Genomic DNA, 16,554 nt, shown 5'->3' with positions numbered 1-16,554 from the left:
TCATCAGAACTACATACAGCTGCCAATTTTCATAACGCTACGATCCTTGGAAGATGGTTAAATTAGTTACCTTAGATTCCATTACATAGTTACATACATGTTGACGTTCCTATGGCCACCTCCTGTCTCCATCATCAGATCAGTTTGACAGTACCATATTATTGTATTGTCATCAGAAATACATACAGCTGCCAATTTTCATGACGCTATGATCCTTGGAAGATGGTTAAATTAGTTACCTAAGATTCCATTACATAGTTAGTTACATACAGGTCGACCTAATAAAAGCTTGTTAAAAATACACGACTCGTGTAAAACATACGCGTGATAATGATATAGGTACGTGTTGGTTATATTTTGGGTGTAGTTTACTTTTAGTTTTTTCTATAAATAAAACTTGGGTTTCGTGGATTTTTTATTTTATTTATTTCATTGCATGTTTGAAAAAAGCACTATACATACCTCGGCGGGAAATGGGGTTGCCCACGCTCAGAACTATCCGGCCTCGCTTCGCTCGGTCGTCTTCGGCCGGAAACCCCTTTCGTCCCGGCCTCTGTAGTAATGTACTATAAATCTAAACTTTTTGTCAAAGAAATATTTTATAGCATAACCAGCAATCATAACATTATTAACTTAATACGAAACTGAAGCCAACCGTTAATTCAATTATTGAATCAATTATTTTTATGTGCATCGTCGTTTGCTTAGTCTGAATGTTAGCAATTCCAAGTCTCGGTAATGTTGAATTGTTATTTTGAAATCTATTAACATGATGTTATTTACATCCTTATTATTCAGTAAGTTTAATTATGAATATGACACATTACCTACTAGGTACATATTTTGGTTATAGTTTATTTATGACTTTGTTATTGGCCTCGTTGGGTGGATGACATTCGGAAAATCGCAGGGCACTTTTGAATGAGACTAGCCCAGGACCGGGATAAGTGGCGTACACGAAGAGAGGCCTATGCTCAGCCGTGGGCGACTGAAGGCTACAATGAAGATGATTATTTATGACAGTTATGACGTTTCAACCACAACTTTAGTAATTTGCCCATCTCATAATTTAAAAAAATCTATTTAATGTTAGGTGAACTCACAATGGTCTTAAGCGTCATAGACGCTAAATATTGCATATTGGCGCATATAAAACTCGGAATTTTTTGTTATTTAATCCGTTCACAAAATTTCACGAGCATCATTTAAGAATTGCGACCTGTAGAGGAGAACATCCGGACATACGAAAGCAAAATGCCCGAGTTAAAACGGAGACTTTCGCTAAAGTTTTCAATAAAATATTTTAAAAAAAGTTTTTATAATGATAATATAAGTAATTCAGAGAAATTTTGACGCAGATTTTCATTTATTTTTATAGCCATTCATATTATTAGTTCAACAATGGAAAGTCTGCAATGCCCCTATAGATGCGATTCGAAGGAAAAATGGAACCCAACCGAACTTTGTGTTAAAATGGAACCGTTGGAAGGACCAATAACTTATATTCCAATGCTTGCATGCGCGATGATGGATTTCCAATGTCAAGTAGGTAAGTTTCAAAAAATAGATGTTAAAATTGTTTGCATCGCTTAGGCTCGTTTACACAATGCCTCATGATTGGCGAGTACCTACTTCGAATTCGCTTCAAGTTATCAGTCGGCGTGTGGTCGGCGTCATTCACAGCGCGATTCGGGAAATGAATTAGAGATTAACTAGATACGATATAGTACGGTGTAGTACCTTATGATTATCTCCGTCTATGTTAGAATTAAGACAGTCCTATATGTAAATAGTGGCTTATCTGATTATTGGTCTTAATTAACATAATTAATGTGCTTGTAAAAGGGTTAACACGCAGTACATTTTTTCAGGGGTAAAAGCTAAATTGTCAAGTGTTGAAAAGTCAAAGTGTACCGCTCGAATGAGAGTGAAAAGAGAGGCTCCCGTTGCAAACAATGTCGAAGAAGATTACCAAGTTACAGGTACATTTACCCTAATGTTACACAACAAATGCCGCAAAAATAAGTGATACGCTCTTATTGCGCTTATTATTATGATCGTGTGTATTACGATGATAGGTAACGGTACTCAGTGGCGTCGTAGCTAGACGTGGGCGAACAGGGCCTTCGCCCATGGCCTCGCATTTAGCGGGCCTCGCAAAGCCAACCTTTTCATTAGGTACCTTGGGAAAACATTGAAAAGGGCCTCGCAGATGTTGTTTTCACCCACCGCTAGATTGCAGTTCACGCTACGCCACTAACGGTATTAATTTTAACCTTTTTGTACCACAGTCAGGTTTATACTTGGAGGATATAACCAAATGGAGACGCATTGTCTGTAATTCTCTGTAGAAACAGTTTGCCGATGTTTGCGGGGAGGGGCCCGTCACATACTATTACTTATTCTGTGCCGTCACGTAAAAATAGCCATGTTAGATAAACGTCAGTCTATACATTGTGTATATGACCATTGGTCATAGAGTTTCGACAGAGAGGAGCGCCTGTTAATGGCTACTCTGGTTATATCCTGCAAGGGTTTATATCTTAATTTATGATACTGTGTCATAGAGAAATAGTAAGACAAGAGTGCTTACTCCGTACCGTTTTGGTACCAAAAAGACTATTATTTTCATAGTCGACATTTAGCATCCGACCGGAAAGTCTTATGTTGTTGAGCATTAGACTTTCCGGTCAATGCTACATCTATTGTCACTTTGACAGTACTACTACTGCTACTTAAAGTACTGGTAATACCGCTATTCGATGCTAGATGTCGACTATGAAAAAAGTAGTCTTATTGGTACCAAAACAGGTGTATGGAGTGAGCAATCTATGTATTTTTTTTCTCTATGACTGTGTCTATGTTTGGCCTCAGAAAGCATGACAAGTCCTAAAGAAGAGTGCCCCGACGAATGTCCTAAAACCAGCGGTATGGTGTGCTCGCGATGCAACCACGGCGTCTACCGGTCCTTCCTCAGCGACTGCCACATACGGATGTACCAGTGCCGGCATCCAGCTGATAGTGGGTATACCTCTACCTTGTATAAGTACATTCTTGACAGACCTATCAAATCTGCTGCAGACTTTTTTTGGTCCGACTCTAACCAGTTAATTTATATAACTCTTCTAGGACTAGAGTTGGTCTCGCGACATTCGTGCTACGGTTCAGCACCGTACATAATGGATGGAAATCGAACCCAGGACGAGGACGTTCACAAGGGTTGGTACTTTAAGGCCCCAGTACCCAGTGGTGAAGGATGGTCCATGACAAGCCATCGCCATTGTGTAGGGGGCAATAGTATACAATGGCGGACGACTGGCCATTAGTTGTTTATCGTTATGTCGTGGCCCATCGTTAGCTACTACTGTGTACCTGGGGCCTTAAGAATTTATTGGAAACTGTATTTTATTTATTAGCCTATTTACTTATTGTCCCACTGCTGATGGGCAAAGGGAGCCCCTTTTTTCCTGGCCAATGAACCCCCCGCCCCCGCCACTTATCACAATATTTGTCTAGGTGTCCCGCCATTTCCCATTAAACATAAATAAATGACAAGCATTGTCCATTGACAATTAATTCTCATAAAATGTATGTTTAATGTGTTTTTATTGACTTCATTGTCAATCAAGTCAATAAATCAATTAAAACACAAATGACCTTGTCCGGGCCGAAGCTTCTGGCGCTTACTTTTCTATGACATGACAGGCGATCACGTGATGCTTTCCATAGAAAACGATGCGCCGGAAGCTCCGGCCCGGACACGGCCCGGTCTAAAGTGAGTCATCCTATATTACAGAAATGAAGAAGAAGAAAACTGTAAACTTATATACTATGTAATTAGTATTGTTCTTATTTTTCAGATCCAAATAAGGTTGCTCTGGCCGGTGGGATACATAGTATGTACATTTTTATTTAGTTCTTAGTCCTTACAAAATCAATAGACTATTACTATTAGGTAGGTACATAAATAATAGATTCATACGGCATATAAGGTATCAAATACTTATAATTATGAAAAAAATATCAATCTCCACTATAAAATTAGTGATAATTAAAAATACATTTCAAAATGCTTTCAGCAAAAACAAGTCAAAGAAAATGTTCCTTTGAATATAGGTATCTCAAGTCAGTCATTTATATGATATAAATTAACATGGTTGTTTAATCCGGATGGTTATTTAAAGTACTTAACTATTTTTAGAAACTTTTTTTTATTGGCCGCACACCGAAAACCTCCAACGCCAAACGAAGATAATGGTGGTAGGTACTATCCCCTCCCTAGCCGTTTTATGCCACAGCGACTGCGATTTACAGCTGAGAGCTGTTGGTGTGCTCTCTGGTGACTGACATAGCCAATTTTAGCAGCGAATGTCCCACACTCGCTGCAGTCAGCACTCCTCCGATGGTATTTGTAAATGCCACAGATGGTCTGGCTTTTGCTCGTAGCGTCGAGTTCTGTGCGCCGCACGGCCTCAAACTAACGCACCTGTAGACCTTAGCACATGATTGACGCGACAGTAGGTATTATCTTGCAGCGAGATAGACTACACGTCTTTTTCTAACTATGTTAATTAAATAGAGACGGGTCGTCTATCTCGCCGCGAGATACTATCGCGCCAGTCATGTGCTAGCCCGACTGCTTCTGCATAATACGATATGCCTCCAATGGCGACAGCTGGCGACAGCTGGCGAGATTTTCCCACGAAGTTGGCTCTATATGAGTCCTCTTCATGTTTGAACCAATAAAAAACCGGCCAAGTAAGAGTCGGACTCGTGCACAAAGGGTCCCGTTTTTACCCTTCGGGTACGGAACCCTAAAATGCAGCGTTAAATCCACTGACTGTCTGATCAATGCAGAGCCGAAACTACAAATGCTCGAAAGTTGACATTTGCACACCAGGCTGCATTTGTAATGTGTACAAGAAATAAGAACCGATTTTGAAGCGTTAAAACGGATATGAAAGTAAGTTAAGTTAGGAACTTGAAACTTCTTTAAAAGGTCGTTTCAGCGTTTTTAAAATTTCATCCCCTAAAAAGGTTAAAAAGGGGTTGAAAGTTTTAATCCATTTCAAATGCTTAGAAACTTCTTATAAAGGTTCTACTTATTCTCTTCTTTTTTGGAAATTCAACCCCTAAAGGGGGTTATAAAGGGGATGAAAGTTTGTATGGTCTTCAAGTTTTATTTTGTGCTCGGACCTTGAAAATTTGTACAACAGCATATGAGATATTATATAGAATTCAAGAAAAGTAATTCCATCGTTTTTAAAAATTCACCCCCAAGGTGGTGAAACGGGGATTAAAATTTTGTATGGAGCGAATCGTTATTTTTTAGAAAAAAGAAAGTGATTTCAGCGTTTTTAGAAATGTAAGGGTTAAAATGCCTTTCATTTTATTAAGTTTGTATTAATCCCCAATTTATGGTGAAGAAACGGTTGAAAATTTGCTTCGGGAGCGAATTTTTGTTTTTTAATGGGGTTTGAGAGGGATTATATCTAGAACAATTTTATTTTTCTCAGGCCTGGCCGCAGGCGATTGGAATTTCCATTCGATTTCCGCACGGAAAGACAGGTGGGAACGGGACGTCGCTCTACAAATGCATGGTGCTGTCTCGCTTGCACATGTCATTTCGCACGGAAAATTCAGAGCGTGCTCAAGCTAATCCGTGACCTTCCAAAAGGAGACATAATATAGATAGGTGATGCGAAGTTCACCGGGTCAGCTAGTTCGTTTATAAATATAGAAATGTAACAAAATACCTACGGTAAAAACATATTTCATCATTTATTAGGGTTCCGTACCCAAAGGGTAAAACGGGACCCTATTACTAAGACTCTGCTGTCCGTCCGTCCGTCCGTCTGTCACCAGGCTGTATCTCACGAACCGTGATAGCTAGACACTTGACATTTTCACAGATGATGTATTCTGTTGCCGCTATAACAACAAATCCTAATAAAAACTATTTACAAAAAAAAGAAAACCGACTTCAAAAAGGATGAAATAAAATATTATCCTTTTTAAGTATATGCGTTACCAACTGATATGTTTTAAGTCGGTGCCATTGTCCATTTTTAGTTTTAACGCATTGTTAAGAGCGCGACGCATGAATGAAAAACAACATCATGATTAACAATAAATTCGTGTACCTAATCCATCCTCCGCCCCGCCACTGACCCAATCCCTCAACCCCCCCCCCCCCCCCCCGATCACTCTACCTCACAGCGCATCAACCCCTGATCCATGTACCCCTCGGCCCTGAACCAGCAGCCCTTCAACCACCATTACCCGACCCCTTAATCCCCGACCCCTTAACTCCTAACCCTAACCCCCGATCAGTAGCCTTACCAGCTTACCAAGAGTTTGACATTGATTTATTCGCTAGCGTGTGTGCAACTTACTTTCTTTGCATCTCGCTCGTACTGGCATATTGGTGCGAGCGAGATGCATAAAAAATAAGTTACGAAGACGTTAGCGTCGCTAGCTTAGCGAATATGTCAATGTCAAACTCGTGGTAAGGCTACACTTGCACTACATCAAATTGGCGATCTTCGGAAGCAAATGCTCAAGTTACTATAGAAAACACCGAAATCACTTTACACGTGCCTTTAAAAACTGAGGAGTTCCCTCAATTCCTCATGGATTCCATCATCAGACCAGAACCAAAAATAATACGGAAACACCTTGGAGGCAACTCCTTCCAAACAAAAAAAGAATTACTCAAATCGAATCACAGGTGCCGGAGTAATCGCTGAACATACTACATTTAAAAAAATCATCATCATTATCATCAATCAAAACATCACACGAGATCTGGTGTCAGTCAGGGTTCCATACTCGGCTCTCTTTTGTTCGGGTTGATGGTCAACGATTTGGAGACAGTAGTCAAAAATGCTAAGAGTTTGCTATATGCTGACGACCTGAAGTTGATTTACGGCATAAAAAATGGTGTAGACTGTATTTCTATGCAGGATGATATCGACTCTGTGATGCGGTGGAGCGTTAAAAATAAACTCCTCTTCAATGTAGCCAAATGCTGTGTGCTGATTGCGCAGTATATGCTCGGACCTGATGCGATTGACAGAGTCTCCTCTGTGAAAGAACTTGGAGTGGTCTTTGACTCCCGTCTTACATTCCACGATCATATACGAACGCTAGCTGATAACTGTTTCAAAAGACTAGGCTTCGTGATCCACAACGTCAAGGAATTCCGAGATGTTGAGGCCATAAAGCTTGTCTTTAACGCATTGGTGAGAAGCAAGTTGGAGACTTCGGCAGTCGTGTGAATCCCGTATGAGTCGACCTACGCTATACTTCTAGAGAAGATTCAAAAGGCTTTTCTTAGATTTCTGTATAAGAAAATGTATGGGTTTTACCCATTTTTATATCCGACTAAGTTTTTGCTCGGAGCACTTGGTTACAACTCTCTAGAAGTAAGGCGTAACTGTAATTTACTGGTTACCGTTTGTCGCATGCTGCGTGGGGAATCAGACTGCCCAGACCTCGTTAGTCGTGTACTCAGACTGCACGTGCCGGATATTCCCAGGATTAATCTAAGACCGCGGGTGCGCCCACTATTGGCGGTGCCATTGGCACGCATTGTGTCAAGGTCGGGCGGGGTCAGTACATGGATGGGTGACCGTTCTTTTTGCCTTTTTTTGTGCATTATGGTACGGAACCATTCGTGCGCGAGTCCGACTCGCACTTGCCCGGTTTTTTTTTTATTAAGCTCAACCAAAAGAGACTTGATAGAACCAACAGACTTATATCGACCGGGATATGGACCGTGATAAATAGTATTGTTTTCGACCTCCCGATATTTCGACGTAGTCACATGCATTTTGTCCCGGTCGATATAAGTCTAGTGAAACTAACCGTGAATTATTCAAAATTGTTCTTGATAGAACCGTCATTCATATTAGGGACCATTATTAGAGGATAAGTCTTCGCATGCAATCAACCAAAAAACCCTCCATTTACTTTATTCGAGTAATTACGAAAATGGAGTCTATATGATGAGTGAACGGAACCACCCGACATCATGATGTATTTGAAATGACCCGAACACTCCTAACCTGTTAGAATCCTTATTGATTTTACATGGCAGGAGCGGATTGCCGGAACACCAGCACAGGCTTAGTTTGCGGGCCCTGCCCGCCCGGCACGGAGGCCGACGGGCGCAACTGCCGACCCGTCACCTGCGACAGGCGACCGTGCAGTAATGGTAAGGAATACGCAATTACGCAGCACAAACGCACCTCGATCAACACACAACGCCTAGAGAAAAAGACCCTGCAAAATTTAGAAGAAATCTAATCTGCTTCGCTGGTGTAGAATGAAAATCCTTGGAGCGATGTTTTTAAATTTTACTTAAAATGTTGGTGGTGAATAAGAATGGGAAGTAAAAATTATGCTTTTGATGCTTTAGTTATTTCGGTTAAGTATTCATTTATTCCATGAATGGAAGGTTCAATTTATATTTTAACTTTTCACTCATCACAAAAAAGTGAAACGCATAGTTTTGTAACCATTTTTAAATACTTTAGGTGAATATTGCAAGGACACGGCGGAAGGTTTCCGGTGCGCGCGGTGCCCTGGTAATCAGACCAGCGACGGACGAATTTGCCACACCGCCTGCAGTTTCAAACCCTGCTTCGGAGGACGTAAGTTTATCCATGTTATTAATTGAATAGTGGAAGGACACTTTTATTAATTGAATAGTGAAGCACAGCTATAAGTTCCAGTGTCAGTTCAGGCCAAAATGAATCTACATACTACTACTTCTGGCTGAAAGATATCCAAACAATATAGGCAATATTTAAAATATAAACAAAACTATGGAAATATTTGTGTTCAATTACAGGTTTAAAAAACACAAACATTATAGCAATGGTGTATTGCTTACCTTGTTTACTTCTAGAAAACGATTTTTACCTAAGTTTACTTCTAGACGTGTCTTGTCAAAACTTGCCCGACGGCGGATATCGCTGCGGGCCATGTCCGCCCGGTTACCACGGGAACGGCGAGCAGTGCTACAGGAGGCAGTGTTCGAAGATCCAGTGTTTTAAAGGTTAGAGTCGGACCAAGAAAAGTCTGCAGCGGATTTGATAGCCCACGCAGTGCAAGTGTTATTTTAAACGTCAAACTTCTATGAAATTATGACGTATAAATAACACTTGAACTGCGTGGGCTATCAAATTCGCTGCAGACTTTTCTGGGTCCGACTTTAGTTGCATTGTCAGTTGCTGAGGATAATATAGGAGATTCATCATTATAATATCAACTGAAATTATCATTGCTGGATAAATGTTTCTTAGGCTCTTCACGAAGACAAGTCAAAGGCCACAGCCACAGCCTTTTGCTTGCGTTCTTTATTTAAGTAAAATGGAAAGTCAATTAGAGAATCATACTTCAGAGCTAATAAAACAAGAGTTATTTTGTCGTGTCGTACCAGAATATGTAGAAAATTAGGTAAAAATAGGTACTTAAAGAATCAGCTAGCGTTTGGAACAATAACAGCGAAAAATATGAGGATAATGTTAAAACTACTATTTTTTCATATCTCATGCTCTGAAAGTGGGTCGTTGTTGTTCTAAAAGGTGCGCAGAAAATGATACTTTTATGCTCTCGCGCAGAAAAGTGGTTTACTCCACTGCGTCCCCGTCCCCCTAACAACTGGGTGGAAACAAAATGGAAAAATAGTGTCTTTATTTCCCCGCCTGGAACAATTAGTAATTGTTTAATTTTACTAATCCCACGTTGATCCTTTTTTATAAAAAATGATGTAAATAAATTGTTAAGAACAAATAATTATTCTTGATTTCTTTCGTTGAATTCTATTTACTCGATTTCATAAGGCGGGAACCAAAAGGAATAATACACCGAAAATATTTTTTAAACCTTACACTTGCGTAAATGAGCAAAGTCAGAATCTTATACAGCCACAGTTAAACGTTTGTACGATATTAAATTGGTTTTTTAAATTATTTAGCACTATATTCATGAAAATAAAATAAAATACAAATAAAAATTTCTTATATTATTAATTATATTGTTATTTAATATTTAATAGTAGATTGTACAACGATTGTTAAGTGACCCATTTTTACCAGAGGCAATTTTTTGGTCTGAGCAAAGCGAAGACCAAAATAGTAGATGTGGCGTAAAGCCAGTGGACTGTAGTTTTTTAACTTAGTTCCTTCGCTACACTATACTGCTTTGCCAGATTGGAGAAGGGCTTACCGGTATTATGATCTGCAGCTGGCAGAGGCCTCTGCGGGTGGATTGCTTGCTGTTGGCTTCCTCGTTATTTCAAGGCACTGTTTTTATGGTATATTTGCGAATTCAGATATCCTTTCTGTCGCGATGTTTTGGTTACACTGACACCGTTAGTTATTACTTTTTAGACCATTGCTTGTGTCGCCGGCCAGTAGCCTCGCTACCTCAAGTAAATCAGTATAGCAGTAGGTATTAAGGTTGAATACTAAACACCCCCCACCGAAAGCACTATGTGGCTTTCTCATAATATGAAAAAAGAGAGAACAGAACTTGCGCATGTATAGGCGCGAAAAAAAAATGCAATTAATGCGATAAAAGAAGGGGATTTAGTGAGTATAAGGCAGAGGACACAGTTTATTAACAGGTCTCAAAAAGGAATTATTAGCTCTTGTGCGCAGAGTAACCTTGCGCACAATGCCGTCTAAACCGGGATGTGTTTGTTGGACAATTGCAAGTGGCCAACTGCAAGGAGAAACTCGGTCGTCCTTGACCAACACTAAGTCTCCTACATTAATATTGGGAGGCGAGGTAAACCATTTTGACCTTTGTTGTAAGGTATGTAAATAATCTTGGCTCCATTTCTTCCAAAACAGTTGAGAGCAATTTGATTGCCAACGCGATAGATGATTTACCGGTACAGACTGCAAATCATACTCTGGTACAGCTGTCAGACTCTTGCCTATCAAGAAGTGTCCAGGAGTTAGGACATTAAACTCATGAGGATTATCACTAGCTGGCAGAGCGCATAATGGCCGTGAATTCATTATGGCTTCAATTTTACAGAAAATTGTTGTCAGCTCCTCAAAAGTCAAGGCTTTGTCACCGACAGCACGCACAAGATGGTATTTTGCAATGCGAACGCAACTCTCCCATAAACCACCCATGTGAGGGGCGCTAGGAGGATTGAACTGCCAGTTAATCAAGCGCTGAGCGCAGCCGTTATAAATATCCTGTTGAGTGCTCTTGTCTGACATGAATTTCTGAACATCAGCAAGATGTTTACTGGCTGCTGTGAAATTCGTCCCGCAATCGGAATAAAAGCATGCCGAAAGACCGCGACGGGATACGAATCTGTCTAGAATAGCCAAAAAGCAATCGGCACATAGACAGGAGAGCGTTTCCAAATGCACGGCTTTAGTTGACAAGCAAACGAAGACCGCTAAATAAGCCTTCTCTATCTTCGCATTGCGCCGTAAGCTTTCCTTTATATAAAAGGGTCCGGCCAGGTCCACACCTACATGCTCAAACACCTTATTAGGCAACAGCCGAGTTGATGGAAGGTCACCCATTTTAGGCTGCAGCAGAGTGGGTTTACATTTGTAACAGCTCTTGCACTTTGAATGAATGGAACGAATGAGGCTACGAGCCGACAAGATCCAATATCTCTGGTTGAGAATATTCTGCAAGGTCTGCGGACCTGTGTGTAAATATTTCTTATGAAAATATTCAACCAAGAGCTTTGTAAACCTACTTTGCTTCGGCAACAATATAGGATGCTTCGCATTGTAAGGCAAGTCAGAGTGCGGGATACGACCCCCCACCCTGAGGAAGCCTCGATCGTCAAGAAAGGGTGCAAGCTTCCTTAACGAAGGGATGTACGTTACGCCCTTTTTCAGTTTCAATTTGCTCTTTGAAATAAGCTGCTTGTACTAATTTAATCAAGCTATCATGGGCTTGATTCAAGTCTTTAGTCGTTAAGACTTGGTTACTAATCGAAACATCACCACGGAATCGTCGCAGTAAACGTAAGATCCAGGCGATGCTTCTTTGCATTCTAGAATAAGAAGAGAACTGGTTGCAAACACGATCAACGAATTCCAGTTTACCTTCTTCTCCCGTTTTGAGATAGTAAATTAAATGTATTTGTATTTAATTTCATCTCTGGGATTTTTGTTTCACATTTGTTTATGAAAGTGGAAACAGGTCAATTCTCACAATCGTCATACATCCAGGCAGGATCTTCAAACCACTGACAGCTACCAGCCATGAACTGCGACGGAGAAACACCTCGCGAGGCGACGTCTGCCATGTTGTTTTCGCTGTTCACATGACGCCACGCATGAGGAGGACTCTGTTATTTGTGTAACACGGTTACACAACGATCTCGCCAACAAACTGCAATTGCAGTTTGGCGAGGAATATAATGTTTATAAAAGTGTTGTGTACTTTATGATAAATAAATTAAAAAAAAAAAAAAAAAACACAAATGTTTTTAATTTATAAGCATCAGTTTGTAGCCACGCCAAGACAATAGACGAATCTGTCAAAGCTGTGATTTTTGTCACATTAACCCGAATTAAGCATTCACACGCGTACTTCATTAGTTTTGCAAGAAGTGCTGCGGCCATAAGTTCCATTTTCGGGATAGTCTGAACTTTGACAGGTGCTACCTTTGACCTTGCCATCAACAATCTGCACTTAACTTTAGACAGATGTCGTGAGATGACGTAGATGCAGGCGGCGTACCCACGAGAAGACGCATCGCTAAATCCAACAAGTTCGCATTCAGTTACATTTGGAAGCAAGATATGCCGTTGAATCTGCAACTCGGATAGTCGGGGTAGTTCGTCAATGAACGTCAACCACTGCTCGCATACGTCTTGAGGAAGCGGATCATCCCAACCGAGACCCACCTTCCAAAGGTCCTGAAGAATGCACTTTGCAACAAATGTGCATGGAGCAATGTATCCAACAGGATCATAAATTGACGCAAGAGTCTTCAGTACAGATCGCTTAGTATTGACGGTATTATTTGTTCAATGAGAAGCTGAACGCGTCAAACACCGGAGACCATTTCAAGCCTAAAAGCTTAATTGAAACGTCATCCCTGTCCTTTTGAAAAGTGACAGTAGTTTCACGATGTTCAGCCGGGACGCGCTCAAACAATTGTTCAGAGTTGCTCGATCACTTCTTAAGCACAAGTCCTCCGCACTGCAGCATATTAATCAACTCGTCCTGTAATGCACATGTCTGAGAGAAGGTGGCGCATGACCACAGGATATCATCCATATAGATGCCTTGACGTACAACTTCAGCAGCAGAAGGGAAACGTTCGCCTTCATCACTGGCTAATTGTAGTAAAGTGCGTATGGCCAGAAATGGACTCGAACTCACGCCATATGTGATTGTTTTTAACTCATAGACTTTTATCGGCTCGTCAACGGACGACCGATATAAAATATGTTGATATTTTCGGTCAGATTCGCGCACAAGGATTGCACGATACATTTTGCAAATATCACTTGCGCAACAGTATTCGAATAATCGAAAATTTGTTATAATGGCTCCTATATCACGGTATAGGTTTGGTCCCGTCAACTGGGTGTCATTAAGAGAGACGTTTGTAGTTCGCACTAGCATCAAAGACTACGCGCAACGGCGTAGATGTGCTGCTTGGCCTTAAAATACTGTGATGTGGTACAAGATATTTGCTCGGCTCACTACCAGTATACAATTCCATGTGGTCTAGTTTCTCATACTCCAACATGAAGTCATTGTAAGCTTGCTGCAGCACTGGTGAGCGCGCGAGTTTGCGCTCTGTTGCTAGCAGTCGTCGCTCGGCAGCAGCGCGAGAGTCCCCGAGTATCGGCGCATCAGGAACAAAAGGCAGCGGCACGATATACCTCCCTCCCTCATCACGGGAGTGATCACGCACGTAAATATCTTCAGCCAGCTGATCTTGTGGGCTGAGTACAGGTTTGTACGGCAATTCCTCTACTTCCCAGAAGTCACGCAGCGTTTTGTCCAAAGTCTTCTCTAAAGAAATCGTCAGATGGAAACTCTGTGTTGGTGTTTCGGTGTCGTTACTGTCGTTGTATAATCTTCCGCTAACGACGTACCCAAAAATGGTTTCAATAACCTTTGGAATGTTCGGTTTGACAGTAGTAGGCTTGTCCATAATCAATTCGGACACGACGCCATTGTCCAGTAGAATATCCACCGATGACTTCTCGAAAAACAACGGGTCAGCCAATTCAAAATTCTTGTATTCTTCCACAACTTCTGGCGGAAACGAAACATTTGGCATTTCAGATGACACTTTCTCCACGACGACCATCTCCACCTGGAAACTCGGAACGTCCGATTTACACGGCTTCAAGACGCACGTCACCATGCCAAAGTTTTTGATAAGTTCACCTCCAAGTCCTGATACTGTGTAAGGACATTTGTTGCGAGGTAAGCCCAAACGTTGAGCACAATTCAAAGTAATAAATGAGCTTTGCGCTCCAGAATCAAGAACAGCACGGCAGTTCTGATGTTGACCGGTGATGTCAACCACTAGAGTCCTCGTAGTCCCCAACACTACACCGTAAGAACCTGAATTATCACTCACGGAGTGAAGATTCTCAGTTCCAGTTGAAGCGGGCGTCACATTCATGGAGCGCGGCGGCGAAGGCCCCGCTGCATGCACGGCAGCGTGGGGCGTCTACAGGGTCGGCACGGCCGGAGCCTGTAGAACACTTGCATCCCGATGTAGCAAATAATGATGAGGCTGAGAGCAAACTCCACAAGTCATGTTGCTCTTACAACTTGACGCTTCGTGACCACTTTTCAAACAGTTGCTGCATATCTTCAAGGCGTTGACACGGTCAATCCTATCTTGAATCAACAGTTTACGAAACTGTTCGCAACGATAAATCAGATGATTTGAGTTGCAATGCACGCAGTTTGTTTTGGTACGAATTATTTTGAGTATCATTATTACGCGAAACAGTTAATCCAACCTTTTGCGAAGACGAGGTCGCGTTCGAATATTTGAAACTGGCAGGTTTATGACTCGGTTGTGTGAAGTTGATAGGTGCCTTCACTTTGACTTGTTGATGGTTTATAGTCCGGGAGCTAGTACTAGGAAAAGTATGTTCCAACACTTTTATTTGTTTGTTCACAAAATTTATTAATTCCGCGAAAGTCGGTAATTCATTTTGATCGCGGCTTTCTTCAAACAATTTCCGAGAATGACTGTCTAGCCCGCGAAGTGCCAGATGGCAGAATAGATAGTCGTCCAAGTTCTCAATCTGCAAGGCGTGAATAGCTTTCAAGGAATGGTCAAAAGTCTCCACGAATGAGGTTAAATTCGCTGCACTGTCTTTTGTCAAAGGTGAAAAGTTCAGCATTTTATCCAGATACAACGCTCTGACATCTTGGTATTTATCAAGTAAGCTTTGCCAAACTACAGGATAGTTGTAAGACGTGATCGGAAGACTCTTGATAATATTCAGTGCTGGGCCTTTGACACAAGACAGCAGATAATGAAATTTATCTATGTTCTCGAACTTGCGATTGTGAACCAAAGACACAAATGTATTATGAAATGTGGACCAATTCTCCACCTGACCATCAAATTCAAAAAAAGTCAGCTTCGGTAAATGTGGCCTAGCGAAACAATCATCCTTGGTTTCAGTGAAATTATTTTTGGTTGGCTCCTGGACTATACGGTTGCAGTTCAAAGCTACCTTTTTACAAGCAAAATATAAATCGTCGAAACTTTCTAACGAGCTTGTTGAATGTTTAGCTTTGGGGTTTGCCTGCATCTCCAGCAGATTTCCATGACAATTTTTTCGAAGTCGCAACGTGCGTCATTGAGTTCCGAAAACTGTACCATGTAATCTTGCACCGAGTCTAGACTATCCAATTTAACAGTTTTGGATACATCATAATTTGTAATTTGTTAAACAAATATTCTTTTTTGAGTGTCAACGTATTTATTTGCAATAATAATTGCACCTCGCCTTCCTCCATTGTTTGTCACGGACAAAAATGTATGACGAATTGGATATTTTATTGAAATAGATATCAGTAAAACCGTAGAAATAAATAGGAAACAGCGAGATAATATGCGGATACGATCCACAAGGGAAACGCAACGGTTAGCCTATAGAAATTTAGAAAATAGGAGTTGGGGAAAAAATAAATCTGGGAGGGTTCAAAATTTGGGAAATTTAAGAATCGGCTCGGAGGCCAGAAAATGTGGCGTAAAGCCAGTGGATTGTAGTTTTTTAAGTTAGTTCCTTCGCTACACTATACTGCTTTGCCAGGTTGTAGAAGGGCTTACCGGTATTATGGACTGCAGCTGACCATTTAGTTAGACCATTGCTTGTGTGTCGCCAGCCAGTAGCCTCGCTACCTCAAGTAAATCAGTATAGCAGTAGGTATTAAGGTTGAATACTAAACAGTAGACGAGGGTAAAAATGGACATTTATGCCCTTGTTGTACACTCTGCTTTTCAATTCGATTGCGAGGAAAATAATAATATTTATCACGGTAATTTACACCACGAAATTG

General features: G+C 41.0%; 2 protein-coding genes across 2 annotated transcripts in view; both read left to right on the top strand.

Moving 5' to 3' along the window:
- LOC134671753 (cartilage oligomeric matrix protein-like) overlaps positions 1-16,554 on the top strand; it is a 229,006-nt gene that overhangs the window by 39,137 nt on the left and 173,315 nt on the right. The gene's annotated exons all lie outside the window — the stretch shown is intronic.
- LOC134672156 (delta-like protein 4) lies at positions 716-9,069 on the top strand. The gene is made up of 8 exons (XM_063530059.1): positions 716-797; positions 1,379-1,549; positions 1,872-1,982; positions 2,875-3,021; positions 3,130-3,249; positions 8,102-8,218; positions 8,541-8,657; positions 8,945-9,069. Exons 1-8 carry the CDS (start codon positions 770-772, stop codon positions 9,067-9,069), a joined length of 936 nt encoding a protein of 311 aa, XP_063386129.1. The 5' UTR covers positions 716-769.

This window comes from Cydia fagiglandana, chromosome 16, assembly GCF_963556715.1.
Source record: "Cydia fagiglandana chromosome 16, ilCydFagi1.1, whole genome shotgun sequence".
In the NCBI taxonomy this organism is placed as follows: domain Eukaryota; kingdom Metazoa; phylum Arthropoda; class Insecta; order Lepidoptera; family Tortricidae; genus Cydia; species Cydia fagiglandana.
Note: the sequence above shows the minus strand (reverse complement) of the source record. Positions and strands in the feature narration are given on the sequence as shown.

Bases quoted from the DNA above. Each gene is read 5' to 3' on its own strand.
- LOC134672156 (XM_063530059.1), top strand. From the start codon at position 770: ATGATGTTATTTACATCCTTATTATTCA. The intron at 1,550-1,871 runs GTAAGTTTCAAA...ACATTTTTTCAG, and splicing joins GGATTTCCAATGTCAAGTAG to GGGTAAAAGCTAAATTGTCA. The intron at 8,219-8,540 runs GTAAGGAATACG...TAAATACTTTAG, and splicing joins CAGGCGACCGTGCAGTAATG to GTGAATATTGCAAGGACACG.